Source organism: Diachasma alloeum, unplaced genomic scaffold (genome assembly GCF_001412515.2).
Source record: "Diachasma alloeum isolate Michigan unplaced genomic scaffold, Dall2.0 Dall_scaffold_00185, whole genome shotgun sequence".
Classification (NCBI taxonomy): Eukaryota; Metazoa; Arthropoda; class Insecta; order Hymenoptera; family Braconidae; genus Diachasma; species Diachasma alloeum.
The window spans coordinates 1,333,603-1,356,868 of NW_021680351.1; the positions used below are offsets into that span (position 1 = coordinate 1,333,603).

A 23,266-nucleotide genomic window follows, 5' to 3' on the forward strand; every position below is an offset into this window, starting at 1 on the left:
CTCCTCATCAGTAAATAAATTCTCCTCACTGCCTAACTCTTCATCACTATCAGGAATTATACGATTTTGGCTCATTTTATCTGCTTCGAAAATCACCTTTTCATTTTTCAGTCATTCCATGTATTCACTATTCGGAGGTTAGATTTCCTTCCTTGTTATTCTCTTTTAATAGGTGATGCGCATGCGCGTCATGCGTTATTTCGGGTTTCAGTTGACTATAGTCAACTGGAAAGTGCGGGTTTCAAGCGCCTACCCACACTCAACTGTTAGAACAGTGGGCTTCAGTTGACGCACGTATCATATAAAAGTGTTTTTTGGCGAGTGGGAGGTTTATATAATCCCACGAGCTAAAAAACATTTTTTCACGAGTTACGAACACTATTTTTCCTCACAATATGGCGGAAATTGGACTTTTGGCACGCGGGGCGTGCCGAAAAGTTCACTTTTCGTCACAGTGTGATGAAAACATCCATACGATTTTTTAATTTTCAATTTTCCGGAAAACCCCCCCGAAAGACGTCTAAACGCTCCAGAGAAAACCGCCGAGAAATGTCGCAATTCCATCCGAAATGTCTAGAGCAAATTTGTATAAAAAACATCCACATAGGAATATCCGACTCATATCCGAAAATCCTATAAATTCTCTCGCCAATCCGTCCATAAAATAATCCAATTCTTTACACGTGTCCGCCTCGAAGCGCGCCCACCGCCGCCCGAAAATCCCCAACCAACCGCCCGCCAACTGACCCAATACCTCCTCCCTTCCAGGCAAGTAACTCGAAAAAGCGTCGCCTGGACCCAGACCCGCGCGTGACCCCCGCGCCCCCGGACCCCGACATGTTCGGCTGGGGCAGTACGGTGCACGGTGAGCTCGGCCTGGGGGGGATCGAGGACGAGACGATCCTGGTCCCCCGCGAGGTGGACTTCGCCGACTCGACCCAAGTGACGCAGATCGCGTGCGGCGAGAACTACACAGTCCTGCTGACCACCGCAGGTCGGCTCTACTCCTGCGGCAACAACGACTACGGCCAGCTGGGTCACCCGAAGGCCCGCAAGCGTTTCCAGGAGATCCCCTCGCCGGACGCCTTCACCTTCAGACAAGTCTCCTGCGGAGGCAGCCACACCCTGGCGCTGAACGAGTGGGGCCAGCTGTTCAGCTGGGGCAGCAACTCGGACGGCCAGTTGGGCCTGAACTCCCAGACTCCCCTGGAGGAGAGCCCTCGGATGGTGAAGGGGCTGGGGGCGAGGGTGATAGTCCAGATGGCGTGTGGCCTGAAGCACGGCCTGGCCCTGACGAACAACGGCGAGCTGTACTCCTGGGGCAGCAACGCGGAGGGTCAGCTGGGCCTGGGGACCGACACGAAGTCCGAGCTCAAGCCTAAGCTGATCACCTCGCTGGCGGCGATTCCCATCGCCTTCGTGGCCTGCGGTGGCCACCACTCGGTGGTGGTGTCCAAGTCGGGGGCGATCTACGCCTGGGGGAGGAACACCTTCGGCCAACTGGGGGTCCCCCTCACCGGAAACGTCCACTACCCCTGCCAACTGAGAACTCTCCGATCGACTAGAGTGAGATACGTCTCCTGCGGGGAGGACTTCACAGCCTTCCTCACCATCGACGGTGGGGTCTTCACCTGCGGCGCAGGGATGTACGGCCAGCTGGGGCACGGTACCAACAGCAACGAGATCCTCCCCCGCAAGATAATGGAGCTGATGGGGAGTGTCGTCACCCAGATAACCTGTGGCAAGCGCCACATGCTGGCGCTGGTCCCCTCCAGGGGGCGCGTCTACGCCTGGGGCCTGGGGGGGGCCGGCCAGCTGGGGATCAAGGGAACTGGCAGTGCCCCCCTACCCCAGGTGGTCCTCGGCCCCTGGGTCTCCCCCAACGGCAGCTCCATCTACACCGTCGACGGCCCCAGGAGCGAGTACAGCGTCGACTGCGTTGTCAGGCACATTTACTCGGGGGCCGACCACTGCTTCGCCACCGTCAGCAAGAGGGGGGACAACGTGCGCCCGGACGACTGCAGGTACTACGACAGCCTCTCCCAGATCCTGGTGGTCACCGAGGAGCGCCTCCGCGAGTGCCAGAGAATAGCCGTTGGCGAAATTCTCGATCACGACTTGATGACTTATTTGGAGACCGTATTCAGGAGTCAGGCCTGCATCAACGCGTCGTTTCTCCTCGAGGACGACGTGCACTACGGGTGCTCCAGCAAGCACTCGGGGGTCGATGTCGACAAGGCGTCGAGGATGTTTGGACTGATAGCGGAGGTTCAGAGTGTCACTATTCAGGAGCTCATCTTCACGTCGATTGTGGAGGGACTTATTCCCTCGTTGGCGGCCTCCCCACCGGACGTGGAGACCCTGAGGGTCTACGTTGTGCTTCCCCTGTACCATGGGTTCACTGAGGTCAGCAACTGGGTGAGCCTCCAGGTGCCATTCGCCAGGGCACTGCTGGGGCTCAAGCCGGAGGCCAAGAAGGTCGTCGGGATGTGGTGGGCCAAGGCCCCTCTTCAGGTCTTCCACAGGCTCATCAGGTCGTACAAAGAGGTGATTCTGTTCGTGCTGAAGCAGGCCAAGGGCGCGGAGAACAACTTCATCTGTAAGGATCCCTCGTTGAAGCAGTGTCTGGATATTCTGCAGTTCATCCACGAGCTGAGCAGGACTCAGCCCGAGGGGCTGAGGGTTCCTTACGACGTCTTCTACATGCCTGAACTCTCGGAGATTATCGACATTCAGGCGGACTTTCTCAAGTTCTATATGGGTGTCGATCCGTTCTCCACTGGTGTTCCCTTCTGCAATTATCCTTTCTTGTTCGATGCCCAAGCGAAGACGATTCTCCTGGAGAGTGATCAGGCGATACAGATGCACTCGGCGATGAACGAGGCTGCCAACAGGGGCATCAGGAACATCTTCTTCGCTGGGAACGTTGCAGCCAGCGTTCAGCAGTTTCTCATGCTCAATGTCTCCAGGGAGAATATTGTCGCGGATACCCTCAGGGAGCTGTCGGCCCACGACTCCAGTGATCTCAAGAAACCGCTGAGGGTCAAGTTTTGTGGGGAGGAGGCCGAGGACGCTGGTGGGGTCAAGAAGGAGTTCTTCATGCTTCTGCTGAAGGAGATCCTCGATCCCAAGTATGGCATGTTCAAGCAGTTCGAGGAGACCAGGACCATCTGGTTCAGCGAGGACTCCTTCGAGGGCGAGCAGATGTACTTCTTAATTGGCATTCTCTGTGGCCTCGTTATCTACAATTTTATTATCATTGATCTGCCCTTTCCACTGGCTCTTTACAAGAAACTACTCGGGGAGAGGGTCACTCTGGCTGATCTCAAGGATCTGTCGCCGGTTCTCGCCAAGAGTTTGCAAAGTGTCTTGGATTACGGTGAGCAGGACCTTGAGGAGGTATTTTGCCTCAACTTTGAGGTGACGAGAGAAGTTTTTGGGGAGCAGAGGGTTTATGAACTTGTGCCGGGGGGGAGCAAGATGCCGGTGACTTTGGAGAGGAAGAAGGAGTTTGTTGATCTTTATGTGGATTATATTTTTAATAAGTCGGTGGAGTCGCAGTTCGGGGCGTTCTACAAGGGGTTTCATAAGGTGTGTGGGGGGCATGTGCTCAAGTTGTTTTATAGTCATGAGCTGATGGCTGTGGTGGTGGGGAATGAGAACTATGACTGGAAGGAGCTGGAGGAGAATGCCGCGTATAAGGAGGGCTATTCCAAGGACGATCCTACGATCGTCATGTTCTGGAGGATTTTTCACGAACTTCCACTGGAGGAGAAGAAGAAGTTCCTGCTGTTCCTCACGGGGAGCGACAGGATACCCATTCAGGGGATGAAGGCTATCAAGGTACTGTAGCGCCAGTTGCGGAATGATAAGAGGGGAGAATTAATTTATTCATTAATTTTGTGGTAAAAATGTGGGTCTATTTTGACTATTGACCAGTTTTCAATGAATATCTCGGAATCTAGGGGAGATAGCAAGATTTTTGGTAGAACCTTTTTTGTAGAGCCGATTGAGAGCTACAACAAATGTAATTACGAAAATTTCGTTATCTCTCTTAGATTCGGAAATATTCCGCAAAACGTGAACTGGGAGTTGAGTCGAGTTAAACCGTTTTTACCATTTCGTTACTAAATTAATTAATTAATTTTGTGGTAAAACGATATACGTCAATTTTGACTATTGACGAGTTTCCAATGAATATCTCGGAATCTAAGGGAGATAGCACGGTTTTTGATAGAACCTTTTTTGTAGAGCCGATTGAGAGCTACAACAAATGTAATTACGAAAATTTCGTTATCTCTCTTAGATTCGGAAATATTCCGCAAAACGTGAACTGGGAGATGAGTCGAGTTAAACCGTTTTACCACTTCGCTCGGAATGTAGTCTACTGTTCTCAATTTCTCTCATTTATTCTATTCATTCTATTAAAAGATAAGTAGAAATTGAATTTATTGGTATTCGTCCTTTATTCGAAAAATATATCGATTTTAAAACCTTCCGGAGACATTGAAAAATTAATTATTTTAGTTCTTCACAGCTTTTTTTGCAATTATTGAATTCCTTCTCGATGGAATATTAAGATCCCTCTAATAGTTGAAGAAAAGAAGTGATTCGAAGATATCGCCGGCAGGAAAGAAGAAAATAATCCATTTTCTAGCCGATTATCCCGTTCTGATTATTTTTTCATTTATCCGAATGAGATTTCGAATGACTTTTATTTTGTCAACACTTTATTGATCTTTAACATAATTCCTGTTCATTCAATGTTGTCACTTGTGAATTAAGGAAAAAAATATATAATAAGAATGAGAATGAATAAAATAAAATTAATCTAATTGTGAAGACGCAAATGAAAAGAAAATGAAAGAGTATAAATTAATCACTAGTTCATCACTATTTATTGATCTTTAACATAATTCCTGTTCATTCAATGTTGTCACTTGTGAATTAAGGAAAAAAAAATATAATAAGAATGAGAAATAAAATAAAATTAATCTAATTGTGAAGACGGAAATGAAAAGAAAATGAAATAGTATAAATTAATCACTAGTTCATCACTATTGATGATTTATGAAGCAATCGACTTGCGATTATTCTTCATTGTTTTTTCATCTTTCAGATTACTATTCAGCCAATGTCTGATGATAAATATCTACCAGTTGCCCACACATGTTTTAATCTTCTTGACTTGCCACGATACCAAACAAGGGAGAGACTCAGGTACAAACTGCTTCAAGCCATTCAACAAACCCAGGGATTCTCGCTGGTCTGATGACCGCGCATCATCATTCTCAAGATATTTTGTAACAAATCGATCGCCAGACGGGCGACGCCAATTGGTGATGTATGTCAAAATCAAGATAATTTTTTATTACGAATAAACAACGTGTACATAATTTTTGTTAGGCTGGCCTAACATTAATTATTGGGTTAAGATGTGGGTGTTTATAATAGAATGGATTCGAAAGTCATTTGCGAAATTATTATTGAAGATCATTTCGTTTCAATGACGTGGTCCTTTGCCTTTATCCATTGATTTATTTATTTTGTCATGATTTTTTCGTTGTGTCAACGAATATTTGATAAATCATTTGTGGTATTATAGCTCAATTGGTAAAAGCATCAGCTCAGTAATCTGAAGGTTGCGAGTTCAAATCCCCCTGACGTGAAATTCATTCTCAATTCCCAGTGTTTAATCGATAAATTGGACTAGTGGATGTTCAAAAAAATCCAATGATTTTTCTATAGCCTCAACGATCATTCGATAAATAATTTGTGATAACCCATTGGTAAAAACATCAGCTCAGTAATCTGAAGGTTGCGAGTTCAAATCCCCCTGACGTGAAATTCATTCTCAATTCCCAGTGTTTAATCGATAAATTGGACTAGTGGATGTTCAAAAAAATCCAATGATTTTTCTATAGCCTCAACGATCATTCGATAAATCATTTGTGATAACCCATCGGTAAAAGCATCAGCTCAGTAATCTGAAGGTTGTGATTTCAAATCCCCCCTACCCTAAAATAGAGCAATGGCTCAAAAAAAACTTCAACGATTGCAATAATTTATTTCATCATCTACATCAATGCATAATCTCCATCATCACCACTAATGTTAGTAAGTACCACAATTGAGTACATCATCCTCGACGAAATATCGTTGAATAATTATAAAAAAAATACACCAAGATTGTCATCTCCTGATCGTTAAACATTTTGTACAATAAAGCATTTAACAGGTAAGTCGTGCGCTCAGTATTCGATTTGTCTCGTCGTTCGTTCTCTCTCAATAGTTCCAGATCTATCAGCCGATGTTCGGGCGCCTCATGCAGCGCTAAAGATAAATTTCAAAAAGAAAAATTTCAGAGTAATATCATCCGCTGACAAATTGTCGTTGCAGTGATCACCAATAGTAAAGAAGCGTTAGTGACTGATAAATATTTGTTCTTTCGTGAAAAGCCAGTAATTTCGAGCAGAAAGTCAGTCTCTAGGTAACCGTTCACCACACGAATTGTCTTGTGAAGAGAAATAATCAGTTGAACTCGATGACTGGAAACAGCTGAGGATGATTACCCCACAGTGATCGGGTATTTCTCTCCAGTCGTTACGGAAATGTGTGAATAGTCTCCGCACATTTTCGATAGGGGACAGGCCAATCCTCTTCAATCTCCAATGCCTCCGAACGAATGATGCAATTTGGATTTTTCTTTCATTTTTAACGTCTGTTTTTCAGTCTTCAAAATGAAAAAAAAATCGTCGATTTAGCATCGGTATTTTTTTTTTTAAAGAATTATTCGTTAGTGTTGATAGGATGGCGTGAAGTATTGGGTGCCAGGGGGTGCTCTGTATCCAGGGTAGGTGCTGTTGAGGGCGTGTTGAGCGAAAAAGCCACTGTAATCTTTGTTAACTCGACGTGGTCTGAATATAGGTCCCTTGGCCAATTCCACTCTCGCACGATTTTCCGCCTCTGTCTGTGCTTTTACTGACGCCGGTGGCCACTTCATGTCCCCTCGCATGTTACCACTCACTGGGGCCATTGTTGCTGCTGGTTGAGCTTGGTAAACTGGCGCTGGTTGCTGTTGGACATCAGTGTTGTACATTTATTTATAAATATTAAACTGTAAATTATGACATTGGGACGGGTGTTTTGGGACACTGCCCGGTTGAAAAATTTGCGGGGATTAACGCGTGATTTTTAGGTGAAAATAGACTGGTCTCCAGGTAATGCAGCCAATCTGTCAGGCTTCAAGGATTGCTGCTATGTGTTATGGCTTTGATCAACAGCCAATGATTATTATTAATGCGAGATTCATTGCCGGTGGTTTGTATTATTCAACTGTGAATATTTCTGGTTTCAATGGAAATGGCCAGTGGAATACGTTCTATAGAAAAAATCAGGAGGTAGATTTTTCGGCACAACTTATTCTGTTGAGATATTTTCTGCGGAAATTCGGCTGCTCAAATTTTCTATTATTTTTTGTTTGTTTTTTTTTTCAATTACAAGAGAAGAAAAATTGAGGGGAGACAGTGGAGAGAAACTTCAATCGACGTTCAATAGCATTTTCTATCCATTCACAATATAAAACAGCACAAAATTTAAAAAATTGAAAATAACAAGGTCAGTCCAAGAAACGAAATTGGATGAATATTAAAAAATAATTTTTGTACCTGAGAAATTGGTGGTTCAGGCCTCAAAGTGATGACAGATGGTGGTGGTTGAGAAAAAGGCTGGGATGATTGATGCCTAGGAGCAGCTCCCTCGATCGAGTCCGATTTCTGCGGAAATAAATTCCCAAAAATTTTCACCAACGAATTTCATTCAACTTGTGAACATGAGTTTTTAGTTGACTACTGACAATTCATCATCATCTCACTGACATTCCCCAAAACGAACACCTCCGATCTTCAATATCTACAAAGCTTCCGGATTAAATTCAATACTTTTTTTAATCAAAATTTTATGGAAAAACCTAGGGAGTTCTGTAGGAAATTCTATTAGCTTTTGGTCGATTCTGTTGAAGAATTCCGCGACTTCACTGCGTGAAATACATATGAAATACTAATAAATTATTTTTTACCTCTTTCGAGCCACAAAATTTAGTTAAAAAAATGCGAAAATGGAAAAAATGAACCTGGCGAGCGTAAAAAAAAATTGAGAGCTATTGAGTACCAAGAAACACATGTGAGAAGGATGAATAAAAAATCCAAATTGACTTCTGGTGATGAAAATTGGGTACTCAAAATTAAGACTCCAAAATTAAGGGTTACAGGGGTCAAAATAAGGGTCATGAGGGGCAGAATAAGGGTCGCAAGGGTTAGATTAAGGGCCATGAGGGTCGGAATAAGGGTCGTGAGGGTTAAATTGAGGGTCGCAAGGGTCAGAATAATGGTTCAAATAAGGGTCATATCGGTCAGAATAAGGGTCGCAAGGTTAAGGACCAGAATAAGGGTCGCAAGGGTTAGATTAAGGGCCATTAGGGTCGGAATAAGGGTCGCAAGGGTCAGAATAATGGTTCAAATAAGGGTCACAAGAGTCAAATTAAGGGTCATATCGGTCAGAATAAGGGTCGCAAGGTTAAGGACCAGAATAAGGGTCGCAAGGGTTAGATTAAGGGCCATTAGGGTCGGAATAAGGGTCGCAAGGGTCAGAATAATGGTTCAAATAAGGGTCACAAGAGTCAAATTAAGGGTCATATCGGTCAGAATAAGGGTCGCAAGGTTAAGGACCAGAATAAGGGTCGCAAGGGTTGGATTAAGGGCCATGAGGGTCGGAATAAGGGTCGTGAGGGTTAGATTAAGGGTCGCAAGGGTCAGAATAATGGTTCAAATAAGGGTCACAAGAGTCAAATTAAGGGTCATATGGGTCAGAATAAGAGTCGCAAGGTTAAGGACCACAATAAGGGTCGCAAGGGTTAGATTAAGGGTCGTGAGGGTTAGATTAAGGGTTAAAAGAGTCAAATTAAGGGTCATATGGGTCAGAATAAGGGTCACAAGGTTAAGGACCAGAATAATGGTCCAAATAAGGGCCACAAGAATCGAATTAAGGGTCACATGGGTCAGATTAAGGGTCACAAGATTAAAGGTCGGATTAAGGCTCCAAATAAGGCTCACAAGGATCACATTAAGATTCATGATAAGGGCCTAAATAAGGGTTATGGGGGTCATATGGGGGTTGGCGAGCAAGGGGTGTAGCCCCCTAGACTTACCTTGAATACCGGTTGATGCGACCGATGCGATCCCCAGGATATTTCATGCGCTGGCAATGGAGAGGTTGCGGGTGGTGTAACAGGTGCCCAGGGTTTTGGTGCAATTTGATGTTGATAACCCTGAGGTGTTCGTAATGTCCCCCCAGGGCTTAAGGGAGTGGATAGTTGTGGTGATGCACAGGGCAGAGACGTATGAGGTTGAGGCGATGGACCTGATGAGGGACTCGTCTCGTATGATGCGTACTCACCAACTCCCCGAGTCTTCGCAAGAAATATTTTTGTCAGTTCCTCCTCACACGCAGAAAAAAAAATTTATGGAGAACCTCGCGAATTCGATGGAAAATTCTGTGGAATTTCCACTGAAAGTTCTATTAGATTTTTACAGATTCCATTGAAAAACTTCAATTTTTTTAATGGAAAATGTACAATGGGCAATTTTTATAGAAAAAATCTGCAGAATTTCATATTTCTATACAACTTTTTCTATTGGGACATTCTATAGGAATTCCTCGACGTGAATTTTCTATTTTTTCCACTATTTTTTTTTCTCTTTTCATTATAAAGATCAAAGGAAAAAAGTTGGAAAATTTGAAACGAGGAATTTCTGTAGAAAATACTTCAGTGGAATAGTTTGTATGGGAAAATTGAATATAAATAGAATAGAAAATGTCCAACAGAAAATATATCTATAGAATAATTTATCCAGAAAAGTCGAATTCTATCGATTTTTTCCGTAGAATATTATTCATTAAAAATTTCTATTGAAAAAACACGTGAAACAGAGTCGAATTCGCTAGGTTTTTCCATAAATTTTTTTCGGATGTTCCAATATCTCTTATTCTTTGGATTATTTCAACACGCGAGGGATCGTATTCCAGGGGTGAATTTCCTGATGCAATAGTCCAACCACGATAAACTTGAGTAGTCAACCGCGAACTCGAGAGTCCACACGGTTACACAAACTGTCATGCGTGAATATCTAGATCTATTGATATTTAAGGGGACTCGTGGGTTTTGAGGTATTACCTTTGCCTGGACTGGTGATTGCTCGATGAAGTCGATGTCGTCGTCACCGGCTGGGGGAGGCCAAGTTACTCGTTTCAAACCTTTAATAAAAATTATTTAATAAAAATTATTTTTAATCGTCAAATTTGTTTTTTGCTAAAAAATCGAATTTCTTGGATATTTTGTTCTCACGAAATAAATCATTTGTTCTTTATTTAATAACATTTTATCAATTTAATCATGAAGTCTGAAATGGATTTTTATTCCATAAAAAACATTAAACATTTGCATGAAAAAAAATCATGGCATTATATATTTCTTTCGAAAGGATGAAAAAATCCATTTCAATAATTTTTTCATCGTTAAGAAATATTGTATTATGCATTTGCATGAAAAACTTCACGAAATAAATAAACAAATTAATAAAATGAACGTCAATTGGTGAAATGAATGAGTGAATTAATTAATTAATCAATTTTTTCATGCAAATGATATGTAAAAAATATTACTTATGCATTTGCATGAAGAAATTCATAAAATAACGCCGCATGTTACATGAAATCAAAAATTATTATTATCAACACATTGAGCCATTTTTTAATTAATTCTCCAAATTAAATTAATTCTCCGATAGAAGTCGTGTTGTAGTTTGTTGATTGCATCCTTATAAACCGCGATTTCGCCATCTAATGCAATACGCGGGGAAAATCGCGAAATTCGTGCGGATTGAATCGAACGTTCTATTTACTTTGGGAGAGTTTTTCACTTGGCTGGGCTGAGCATCGTTACAGAGAATATTTTGTCTTCATTGTGACGATGGAACTAGAGCCAACTTTGAATTTTACGATAATCACTACTCGAATCTACACACGGGCCAAAATGAACATTCTTCGTTCAACGAAAAAAAACAATGAGAATGGAAAAATGTTGAGAATGAAAGAAAAATTGTTGAATTTCACTTTCTCGAGAGTTGAGTTATTTTCCGTCTCAATTTTTGAATATTTATTTATTGAACAGAATGGATTTTACTGGCGTTTTTTATCTCATTCTCTTCATCAAGACAAATTTCGATAATATAAAAGAAAGAGAATTGTCTCGAATTTTCTTACTATTTTTGGTTGATTTAAAATGAGCGGAAAAAATGAGTGAAAAAAACTGGGAAAATTGGTATTGACGAACTCTATAGAAATTCTACAGAAAATTATATAGAAAGTCTGTAGAAAATGTATCAATAGAAATGCAATAAAAATCCAATAGAATGTTTTATTAATTTTAAAAACTAGCGAATTCACTAGAAAATTCTATTAGATTTCTATTTATTTTTCCATTCGTTTTTGTCCGTTTACCTGAACGTTTTTTTTTGTTTCAATGGAGAAGTTCAACAGAAGATATTCTAAAGAAAAAAGTCAATAGAATTCCAATTTTTCAATCCAATTCATCTCCAAATTTCCTAAATTTTAGTATTTTATTTTTTAAAATGAAAACAAATGAAAAATGGAGTATAAAAATTTGAAAAATTCTTGTCCACAAATTTCTGCAGAAAAACTTCAATTGAATTCGATTTTTCCAATCCAATTTATCTCAAATTTCCAAAAAAATAAAATAATTTAATTTTTTTTAATAAAAAAAGATGAAAAATAGAGCGTAAAAATTTGAAAAATTCATATCGACGAATTTCTGCAGAAAAAATTGTCTAGAAATACGAACTTCTTTTTTTCACCAAAATCGTGTTTATCGGACATTATCACAGCACATTATCACAGTAACGGTGCGGAATTCCCGAAAAGAATCGCCCAAAACCAAACAAAATCTCCACCACAAGTTCATCAGAATTATTTTCCAACAAAATCCAAAACATTTTGCTGTAAAATATTCTCGTGCGAGCACCCCACCCACCGAACAACCGATCAACACCAGCCACTTCCCCCGATCCGAAGAAAAAGTAAAAAATAAAAAATTCGCAGAAATAAGTGAACAACATATTTTTGTGCTATCGAATGCTACGTATTAATAGTCCCACGGCCCTCGTTATATTTAGCGAGAGACCGCAGAATCCAGAATTTTCAAAACACGATGATTTTCATTTAAAAATGAGATTATTATTATTTTTTTTTGTAAAGTTTTGTTTATTCATAAGTAACCATATTAATCTTGTGGTAGAAACAGTTTTTACAGTGAAAAATACCAACATTTTTATCTTAATGAAGTTTTGTCTAATTATATTTAGAATCTCAGACTTCTCATTTCTTTGAACGTCAATAGACGCTTTGTTTTTTATCAGTTATCAATAATAAAGCCGTAACTAACAATATAGGCTTCGTCAACGAATTTTCTATTTCCAGGTGAAAAATATTTTTTTGTAAAATAAAAACACCAGAATCAGGATATCTTTTTTTTCAAAATGGGATAACTGCGCGGACGAAAAAATTTCATAGAAAAACCTATCGAATTCGTTAGAAAATTCTATTGAATTTCTATTGAACTGTTCAATAGAAAATATTCAATAGAAAAAGTCAATAGAGTTTCCTCGGCTCAAATTTTCCAAATTTTTTCGTTTGACTTTCTTGATGAGAAGAAAAAAAAAAGAATGAAAAAAACTTCGGAAATTTGAGTCGAGCAAATTCTATAGAAAATAAATGAAAAGAATAAGTTCTATAGAAAAATCGAATTCAGTTGACTTTTTCCATTGGATGTTTTTTTATCGAACATGTCAATAGAATCAGCCAAAAACTAATAGAATGTTTAATAGAAATTCAATAGAATTTTCCAACGAATTCGATAGGTTTTTCTGTTAAATTTTTTCGACGTTGATGGAAAAAATCTCAGGCATCTCAGTCGTGAGATGCCGATCTGGCGCGCGTGAGCCGTCGAAAAATCGGTGCAATCGCAGTGTCAAATCGCTGCCAAAAGCGAACAAGTCGTTAATCAATCGGTTAATTAGTTATTAATCTATACTGCACTAGTCTGTTGATCACTGAATCCAAATGTTCGAGGGAATAGTTGCACCTCACCCAGATTATTTGGCTCTCGGGTTTAATTGACGTGACACTAGGAAGAATATCGGGATAACTAGAGCTCACCGACAAACTGAAAGACCGACTGGTGACCACATACTCGCGATAATCGCGGTAACGACCCGGCAAACGGTTTTAGAGACTTATATACATCCAAGGTTTTAATACGATGCCAGGATTTCACGGGTAGGGGGGAGGGCATATTCATCTATTATACTAATAAAAGGTGAAATCCGAGCATTATGGAAGCAGAGGCGAGTGTAATATTTCAGAAAAAAAAGAGGCGGAGCAGGTGGAAATATTTGAAGGTGACGCGTACGAAAAATTTAATTGAAAAATCCAGAGAATTCGAATTTGGACGATTGGGGGGGATTCCGATAGAAAAGTCAATAGAATTCGAATTAGAATTTTCCGGGACAACTTTTTTCTTCATTCTGTCGACATATTTTTTATAGAATTTCTATAGACGGTAATATTTTTATTCTGTTTTTATTTTCATGAAGAAAATCAAATGAAAATTCGAGAAAATTGAATTTTATCGAGTCTCTAGAGAATATTTTCTGTTGATCATTTCAAGAGAATCGGCAGGAAACTAATTGAGAGTTCTACAGAAATCTAAGAGGATTTTTTCTCAAATGTGCGTAATGTGGAGCCCTTTCAACGTTATCTCGACTGTTTTTCCATCGGGAAAAATTTTTCACCGTCATATTTTTCATTTTTTCATGTGTGAAGTCTATCTTTATATCAAAACATATCTAAATTGACTAATTGTTGATCACGAGAAAAAAAAACATTGTATTTCTAAATTTTTTTAACGCACAAATCAGTAGCGAAGCGGTAAAACGATTCTAGTCGACTTGGCTCTCACCTGAGTTTTCGAGGAATATCTCCGAATCTAAAGGAGACAGTGAAATTTTTGTAATCACCTTTTCTGCAGGTCTTAAACTGCTCTACAAAAAAGGTCATGATAAAAATATTGCTATCTGCCTTAGATCCCGAGATATTGAATGAAAACAGACCAGTAGTGAAAATCGACTTGAACCGCTTTACCGCTTCGCTACTGAAATTATTCTTCACTTCCCAAATTTTAAGTTTTTCATATTTATCATACGCAAAAATGATCAATTCTTGCTTCTCAGATTTTCATGGATAAATTCTAAACTCTAAGATTCATGAACATTCTTCGGTTTTCCGAGTAATTCGGAAAAATGAAATTTTCCGAAGAATTCAAGAAATTTTTTCAGTTTTCTAAGAAATCAATTCATAACCCTCCCCTCATTTTTCAACAATTACAGATTTTAATCAGATTATTTTAAAAAGTAAAAAAAAAATTAATCGAAGATTAAAAATTATTCATTGATGTTTCACTTTTCATTCTCTTAATTCTCTTTAAGTCATTGTCAATATTCATAAAACATCTATGAGTATATGAAGTTTAATAAATTCAATTTTTTCATTTTCACATTTTATGTTTTTTTCCTTCAAATTGTCTTCATGTCATTTAATTGACAAATTTGATGAGATTGGAATGACGATTGCTGAACATTTTGACTCGAATGCTCTTCGTGTATGATGTCACACCAATTAGTTAGGTTTCTGGGGCTGACAATTAATTTTATTCTCGTACCTCGTTCCAATAAATTCACCTTACAACCTTAACGACGTGCCACCTAGACACTAGATGAATCATACTGGCCAGGAATAACATAATACTGATTCATTAATACCCCCTATTCAAATATTATTAGATCTAAACGAAACAGAAATCGATGAAATATAAAAAATATTAAAAAAAAATCTTAATCAGTCATTTTCAACGGGAATAACTCAAGATTGGATGAGTGGAATTTACCATTTCTTTTTGTTTCAACATATTTGTACACTCTTCGAAATGAAATTCATTTTTCCACGAGATATTGCAAATTGAACAAAAGTTTAATTTTCATTCATTCACTTCTAGAAAAAAAAATTCCTCGAAAAAAGAACTTTTTATTAATAAAAATCTGAAAATTGGCTGAGTGAAATTTCTCAATTTTTGTTTTGTTTTTAAGATGTTTTTTCACTCTTTAAAATCAGAAAAGACCCATCAAAATCGCTTCATTCCTTCTCGAGATATTGAGGATTGAACAAAATTTTAATTTTCATTCTTTCTCCTCTAGAAAGAAAAATCGTCCGATAAAATAATTCTTCGCTAATAAAAATCTGGAGAGTGGCTGAGTGGAATTTCCAATTTTCTTTTTCATTTTCAACATATTTTTCCATTTCTTAAAATGAGAACAGACCCATCAAAGTGGCTCCAACCCTTCCCGTGATATTAAAAATTGAGCAAAAGTTTAATTTTCATTTTTTCTCTTCTGGAAAGAAAAATCGGAATGAAAACTCACCGGGTTGTCCACCACTGCGTTTCCTCGCCTCTTCCTCCTCCAGCATCTTGAGAACCGCGCTGTTCTGCAGATTCGCTGGTTTTGCCAGTTGATTGAAGTCAATCCTAAAACCCGAGTAAACGAATCAATCCCCAAGAATCCCGAAACTCGAAGACGAGGACAAATAGACCTTCCAAAACCCTCGATATCTCCCTTCCCAACGACGCGATTCGAAAAAATCGGAGCTCATTTGAAACCTCGAAAAAAAACCTTCAAATTGCAAGAAAAAAGCTTCAATTTCACTCTGCCGATCCCGAGTTATCACCGATTGAAAAGATCCATTTCACCCTCCTCGCCCCCTAATTACACTGTTAGAAAATAACTTGTGAAATTTCACGTAAAAAATCTTGAAATTTTTAACAATCACTCAATCACGCGAAATTTTCATGTATTTTGTTACTTAAAAATCAGTTGAATTCTGTTGCATTCAATGCAATTGAAATTTTCGATCCATTGGAAATTCTGTTGGATGTGATGTTCAATTTCCGCAATGAATTTGAAAATTCTAGAAAATTTCCAACTTTGAGGGGAGACTATTATGAATTTTTAAAGTCCCGGCTATTGAAGTGAGATTTCTCATGCATTGAAGATCGATTATATCTGTCTAAAACCGAATAATTGGTGCAAAAAAATAAATTGTTTACTTTTCGTTTGCCCCGCAGACGCTTAAAAGATTAAAAATAGGGCAGGGCCTCCAATTTTTGAGCCAGTTTTTCTTTCAAAATTTTTGACAAAATGTGGACAAACGAACCACAAACAATTCAGTAGCGAAGTGGTAAAACGGTACAACTCAATTTTGACTATTGAACCAGTTTTCAATGAATATCTCGGAATCTAAGGGGGATAGCAAAATTTTTATTATAACCTTTTTTGTAGAGCCGATTGAGAGCAACAATAAATGTAATAACGAAAATTTCGCTATCTCGCTTAGATTCAGGGATATTCCTCTTAAAAAAAAAAAAAAAAAAAAAAAAAAAAAAAAAAAAAAAAAAAAAAAAAAAAAAAAAAAAAAAAAAAAAAAAAAAAAAAAAAAAAAAAAAAAAAAAAAAAAAAAAAAAAAAAAAAAAAAAAAAAAAAAAAAAAAAAAAAAAAAAAAAAAAAAAAAAAAAAAAAAAAAAAAAAAAAAAAAAAAAAAAAAAAAAAAAAAAAAAAAAAAAAAAAAAAAAAAAAAAAAAAAAAAAAAAAAAAAAAAAAAAAAAAAAAAAAAAAAAAAAAAAAAAAAAAAAAAAAAAAAAAAAAAAAAAAAAAAAAAAAAAAAAAAAAAAAAAAAAAAAAAAAAAAAAAAAAAAAAAAAAAAAAAAAAAAAAAAAAAAAAAAAAAAAAAAAAAAAAAAAAAAAAAAAAAAAAAAAAAAAAAAAAAAAAAAAAAAAAAAAAAAAAAAAAAAAAAAAAAAAAAAAAAAAAAAAAAAAAAAAAAAAAAAAAAAAAAAAAAAAAAAAAAAAAAAAAAAAAAAAAAAAAAAAAAAAAAAAAAAAAAAAAAAAAAAAAAAAAAAAAAAAAAAAAAAAAAAAAAAAAAAAAAAAAAAAAAAAAAAAAAAAAAAAAAAAAAAAAAAAAAAAAAAAAAAAAAAAAAAAAAAAAAAAAAAAAAAAAAAAAAAAAAAAAAAAAAAAAAAACTCAACTGGTAGATTAATTAATTATTTTCACTAATGATTGTGCACTAATTATTCCTTTTCAGACATATATAATCGATCTTCACCGCATGAGAAATCTCACTCCAATAGCCCGCGACTTTTGAAACAGCTAGTAGTCTCCCCTAAAATTGAATTGAAATTCACAACATTGAGAATTCAACTGCAACTATTGCTTGATTGTCAAAAAAAATCCGACGGTATGTGAAATCACTAAATTGTTGAACCTCATGATTAATTGATCTATTGACAGCGCAGCTGCTCTTCCCGTCGTACCGAACCGATCAGTCAATCGCGAATCAATGCCCCAGCCGTGATATTCGAAAAACTGAGTCAAGTGCAGTGGTGCGGCGACTTTTGCGCAATTCGCAGGCTCAAAATTCGCGAGAGCACCTCGGACAAAATGTATTTCTGCTCTTGGGAGTGATTCGTTAATCTGAAAATAAATATGTCTGATTCATCCCCTCGATGCATTATTCCCCGAACCAATCATTGACGCAAAGTGGTTTTCCACACTCAAGTGCCAACAGATGTAACAATCTATCTGTTGTGAACGGCGTTTAGCATTTTCTTAAGTAACAAATAATGAGATACAGTAATTTCACAACATTGACGCAGATCTGCGTGGTCCTTCGGATATTCTGGCGTCAGTCCATCGTCGAAATATTTCGGACAACCGAGGGCTTGAGATTTTCATAAATAATTGATTGTGCAATACTCACCCGATAGCACCATTCGCCAATATTTTTGTTTGCCTCTCCAATGTCTCCTGAACGGCCTGCGGCGAGTACAGGTTGATGGGAGAATTGAATTGCTTGTTAACAAGCTTTGGCACGTGTCCTGCCAGCATCTTTGATCGAGTGTGGTATCGGGACTTCGCGATGTTTATCTGGAAATTGATTTTCTGAAAGGTGGGGATTGCACGGCAACGGGTGCTTGCAGGGGAAAATGTCAAAGGACATTTTTTGTGGGGAATTTTGCGGACTACAAAAATGGTGGTTTGATGTTTTTTTGTAGAACCAGTATTTTTCGAGGTACATCGGGTTTTAGGGGAAGGAGACAGGTGAGAAGTCTGCGCTTTGCAAAGGTCAAGTTTTCAGGGGTTGAGGATAGAGTTATCTTGGTAATGAGTGGTTTTAGAAAGAAATGTTGAACTACATTTTTTGTAGAGAATTTTGTAAGCTTCATGAAAGGTTTTATGACATTTTTCTGTAGAACCATTAGTTTTCGAGATGAATTGACTTTTTGAGAAAAGTGAAAATATGAGGTTGTGCAAATGTCGAGTCTTTACGTCTTGTTGAGCAGAGAATTATCTTCGTAATGAGTGGTTTTAGAGAAAAATGTCAAATGACATTTTTTGTAGAGAATTTTCTAAGCTTCACAAAAGGTTTTTTGACATTTTTCTGCAGAACCATTAGTTTTCGGGATAAATTGACTTTTTGAGAAAAGTGAAAATATGAGGTTGTGCAAATGACGAGTTTTTACATCTTGTTGAGCATAGAATTATCTTGGTAATGAGCGGTTTTAGAGAAAAATGTCAAAAGACATTTTTGTAGGGAATTTTGTGAGCAACAGAACAGGTTTTATGACATTTTTCCGTAAACCCACTCGTTTTCAATATAAATAAACAATTATCAAAAGTTGAAACTTGTCACTCTGAGAAAATCTGCTTTTACGTTTTGTCATTAAACTCTCGAATTATCTCTCTAATTAGTAATTTTAAGGAACATTGAAAAAATTATTTTAAACAATTAAACAATTCAATTACCCTATTATCACTTTTACTAGAAATGTTCACGAGGAAAACGAGTTGGAAACTAGTTGTCTCAGTCCGCGGCGACTCATTATGTCAGCAACCGAGCGACCGTCTCACGTGAAACGAGGTGGGGCAAAACGGGGATTGCGAATCGCTGTTAAAAGTTCGCTGTTAAAATATTTTAAATCTCGCTGGACAAAAAATAATTCCGATAACGAGTGATTTTACGGGGGATCGGCGGGAGCTACTGGCAAGCCGGACTATCACATATACATAACATAAATGAGAAATTCCACTCGCGACGACAAGTAGCTGCGTGGCCTACTACCTCCGCGGTTATTTTTGATGTAGAAATTCCGAGGAATTATATTTATCTCATATTTCTTTAACATCTGAAAAAATTATTTGGATCATCTTTCCGGAGAGCATTCCCTCATTCTTCACTGCCATCAAATCACCCGAAGTGAAATCGTGTTTTAATTCTGGAGAGAATTAAAAATTCTCTTCCGCAATTTTGCAATTTTTGCAAACTTTCGTTTTGTTAATTTTTAATTTTTGGTCGAATTGGATAAAATATCTTGATTAGTAACATTCTTCGATTATTTGTAGTCAAACAATTTTATTTTATTTTTAAAATGCGAGAAAACCAAATGAAATCAAGCTGTTCATTCACAATAAATTGCAACATAACAATAAATTGCTTAATTGTCAATGCAGAAATAATTTCATTTCTTTAAAATCTAAAAAAATCATTTGAATTATTTTTTCGGAGAGTATTCCCGTATTCTTCACTGACATCAAATCACCCGAAGTGAAATCGTGTTTTAATTCTGGAGAGAATTGAAAATTCTCTTCCGCAATTTTGCAATTTTTGCAAACTTTCGTTTTGTTAATTTTGAATTTTTGGTCGAATTGGATAAAATATCTTGATTAGTAACATTCTTCGATTATTTGTAGTCAAACAATTTTATTTTATTTTTAAAGTGCGAGAAACTCAACGAAATGAAGCCGTTATTCATAATGAATTGCTTAATTGTCAATGCAAAAATAATTCACTTCTTTAAAATAAAAAAAAATATCAGAATTTTTTTTCCGGAGAGTATTTCCGTATTCTTCACTGACATCAAATCACCCGAAGTGAAATCGTGTTTTAATTCTGGAGAGAATTAAAAATTCTCTTTCGCAATTTTGCAATTTTTGCAAACTTTCGTTTTGTTAATTTTTAAAATGCGAGAAAACCAAATGAAATGAAGCTGTTCATTCACAATAAATTGCAACATAACAATAAATTGCTTAATTCTCAATGCAGAAATAATTTTATTTCTTCAAAATCTAAAAAAATCATTTGAATTATTTTTTCGGAGAGTCTTCCCTCATTCTTCACTGACATCAAATCAACCGAAGTGAAATCATTTCTTAATTCTTAAAAGAATATTTTGTTCACTCCTCAATTTTTTATACTCTCATTTCCAATTGGATAAGATCTCAGTATTTTCCGACACTTGTAACAAATCTATTGGACTTAAAAATACTCTTCGATTTTTTTATTCAAACAATTTTATTTTATTTCTAAAACGCGAGAAAATTCAATGAAATATCCGATGTTTGGAAATTTTTTATTTTGCAGTCGATAGAATGTTACATACCAGCTTCAATATAAACTGTTATTCACAATGAATTGGTCAATTGTCAGTGCAAAAATACCTCGAAAAGTCAAGACGAAGGAATTTCGCGCAGGAAATGTCATTTTAAACATTTTTATTTTGTCTTTAAAACGCGAGAAAGTTCAATAAAACATTCGAAATTCATAAATTTTCGATTTTACCCTCGATAAAGTGTTATTGAAGCTGTTATTCCCAATGAGTTGGTCAATTGTCAATGCAAAAATACCCCGAAACAATGATTAACAGTTAATAATACCTCGAAAAATCACGACGAAGGAATTTCGCGTGCGCCGGAAGAAGTGGGGATCAAAACTAAACTAAAATCTGAAAATTTCGGGCGATACGTAACTCTTCCCGCCTCCGTATTTTCTTTCCCGCCGTGCGAAACCCCCTCTTTCCCATCTCTCTCGTTTCATTTTTGTTCCTCACTCGAGTTATTTTTAATATTCAAACGTACACTAATGCCCTCGATCGTTTTGAGAATCTCATCCAGTGTTAATTCACCGTCTTTATTGCAGTCTCTTATCGTTCTATTTGAAAAAATTCAATGGTCAAACTGGCGAATTCTCTAGAAAATTCTATTGGAATTCTATTGAAAAATTCCATTTGTTTTTTGCGCTGATTCGATAAGAAAAAGTAAATTAAGTATTGATAAGAGTTCGAATTTCTGTTTGAATTTTTCTCATGAGACTTTCCCTGTAAGAATTCTTGGCCATCAATTTTCCAAGTTTTTTCCACTCGAATTCTGCAATGCAAAACAAAACAAAATCCAGCGGAAAACAGAAAATTTGCGCCCAATAATTCTGATGGAAAAAAATCTAAGAGACAAATTCAAACAGAAATTCGAAATCTATTAACTTTTTTAAATTAAATTTCTAATAGAATCAGTGCAAAAAACAAATAGAATTTTTCAGTACAATTCCTATAGAATTCCGATAGAATTTCCTAGCGAATTCGCTAGATTTTTTATTTATTTTTTTCACGCGTAAGGACATTCGATATTTTATTCACAATTTTCAACCCGCGGGAGGTGTGAAGTGCTGCCCTCCCAAGGGTTAAACAGCACTTTTCCCACGAGTACCGAATGCTATTTTTCACCACGATGTGTGAAAAATTGGATTTTTCACGCAGAGCGTGCGAGAAATTCCACTTTACGCACAAGTGATTAAAGAGTATATTTCAGGCGAATCCCGCGACACTAGTCGTGAACGATTAGTACTGAAAAGAAAAATACTGAATTTAATCCCCATTTCAACCCCCATTAACATTTGAACAAAAGTCAAAAGTGTCCGTTTTACCCCAATCTCCCCTGCCCCATTCATTCTATTGTATCTATCGCTGCCCCCCTGTGAATACCAATTTTCCCGCCCGCCCCACTAAATCAATGGGTAATTGTCGTCCTTACCGACGCCGCCGCGGCGTCACCACCGTCGGATCCCTACTTTCGCCGTTCTCATTTCCCTTCCCTTCCCGCCGCGCCACGTCGTCCCTCCGTCCTCGTTCCCCTCGCGCGCCCAGACGAAGACACCCGACCCCCCGCCAACATGGCGGCCCAACTGATCCCTCCGCAGAGCGCTTTCGACCCGACGCAACGCGTCACCGCCGCCATTATAGATTCCGTTGTGAGTGACTGAGTTGTCCCCCGCACTTCGCGACGCAAAAATTGCACTGGTAAAAGCGAAATTGCAGTCGTGAGAAGCATCGAATAACAATCGTATCAGTGAATACGTCCGAATAATTGAGATGAAGACGTACAGTAGGAAGAAGGGCGACAGTCCGAGCAACGTTATTATTCACGTCAACGAATTATGCCGACTGTGCTTGGCCAAGGAGGAAGAGATGGTGCCGATTTATGATGACGAGGCCGTGCCGCTGCCGCTCAGGATTATGGCATGTGTTAATCTCGAGGTGAGTTTCAATCAAAATTATCTTGTTTGCGGGTGAGAGGGGCAGAGGGCTCGGGGCACAGCAGGATGTGCTCGGGCTCGCAATCGTTTTGATGAAGATAGGAATCTAGTTTATCTCGACTGGATGGGACTCGGTCTCTCTTCTTTTTGTTACGAAAGTGACGCGACTTTGCCCACAAATGGGTTTTACCCGACACTTGGCGAGACTTTATTGCGGTTTTTTTGGATTTGGCGGGGGGGTTTGGGGGGAGGGGGATTTGGGAGGGCTTTTTGGGGGATTGGGGTGAGGGAGGTTTTTGGAGTTCAGGGGGATTGCGGTTTTTAGGGGGCTTGGAGGGAGGGAATGGAGTCAATTTGATGGCGAAGGGTTATTACAGGAATCTAGCGCAGGAATCTATCACAGAAATCTGTAATTTTTCATTGGGAATCTGTTGTTGGAACGGCTGCTTATTATTGAGGGAGTTGAGGGATCAAGGTTTATGTTGTTGATTTATGTGGATTGATTTTTAGGATCTTGAGTGGAAATTTCTTTTCCTGATTTAATGATTGATGAGGATGTTTTATTGTTCGTGAGAATATCTTGAGTACAACTGGTTTTGGGGAGAAATGTCTTCAGACGTTTTTTGTAGATTATTCAATTTTGAGCAGAAAATTTCTTATGAC

At 37.8% G+C, this 23,266-nt stretch overlaps 3 protein-coding genes across 13 annotated transcripts in view; 2 read left to right on the top strand and 1 right to left on the bottom strand.

Annotated features, from left to right (window-relative positions):
- Positions 1-5,471, top strand: part of LOC107048107 (probable E3 ubiquitin-protein ligase HERC4) — an 8,455-nt gene extending 2,984 nt beyond the window's left edge. For all 4 annotated transcript variants that reach the window (XM_015271090.2, XM_015271091.2, XM_015271089.1 and 1 more), the window contains exons 2-3: positions 769-3,843; positions 5,120-5,471. In XM_015271090.2, the coding sequence (XP_015126576.1) occupies positions 838-3,843; positions 5,120-5,272 (3,159 nt within the window). In that variant the 5' untranslated portion in view covers positions 769-837 and the 3' untranslated portion in view covers positions 5,273-5,471. The remainder of the gene's footprint in view (positions 1-768; positions 3,844-5,119) is intronic.
- Positions 5,472-6,047: 576 nt separating this feature from the next.
- Positions 6,048-22,472, bottom strand: LOC107048109 (leucine-rich repeat extensin-like protein 5). 8 transcript variants are annotated; one of them, XM_015271097.2, is made up of 7 exons: positions 22,452-22,472; positions 17,999-18,165; positions 15,609-15,712; positions 10,232-10,311; positions 9,206-9,466; positions 7,668-7,775; positions 6,048-7,075 (listed from the first exon to the last, which is right to left on the bottom strand). In XM_015271097.2, exons 2-7 carry the CDS (start codon positions 18,124-18,126, stop codon positions 6,797-6,799), a joined length of 960 nt encoding a protein of 319 aa, XP_015126583.1. In that variant the 5' UTR covers positions 18,127-18,165; positions 22,452-22,472; the 3' UTR covers positions 6,048-6,796. The 8 variants fall into 8 exon arrangements, with proteins under 8 accessions (XP_015126583.1, XP_015126581.1, XP_015126585.1 ...); XM_015271095.2 differs by lacking the exon at positions 22,452-22,472 and adding an exon at positions 20,953-21,020; XM_015271099.1 differs by lacking the exon at positions 22,452-22,472 and adding an exon at positions 20,858-20,877.
- LOC107048108 (zinc finger protein 264) overlaps positions 22,213-23,266 on the top strand; it is a 6,204-nt gene continuing 5,150 nt past the window's right edge. Inside the window, exon 1 of the mRNA XM_015271093.2 lies at positions 22,213-22,604. Within this exon, the coding sequence (XP_015126579.1) occupies positions 22,440-22,604 (165 nt within the window). The 5' untranslated portion in view covers positions 22,213-22,439. The remainder of the gene's footprint in view (positions 22,605-23,266) is intronic.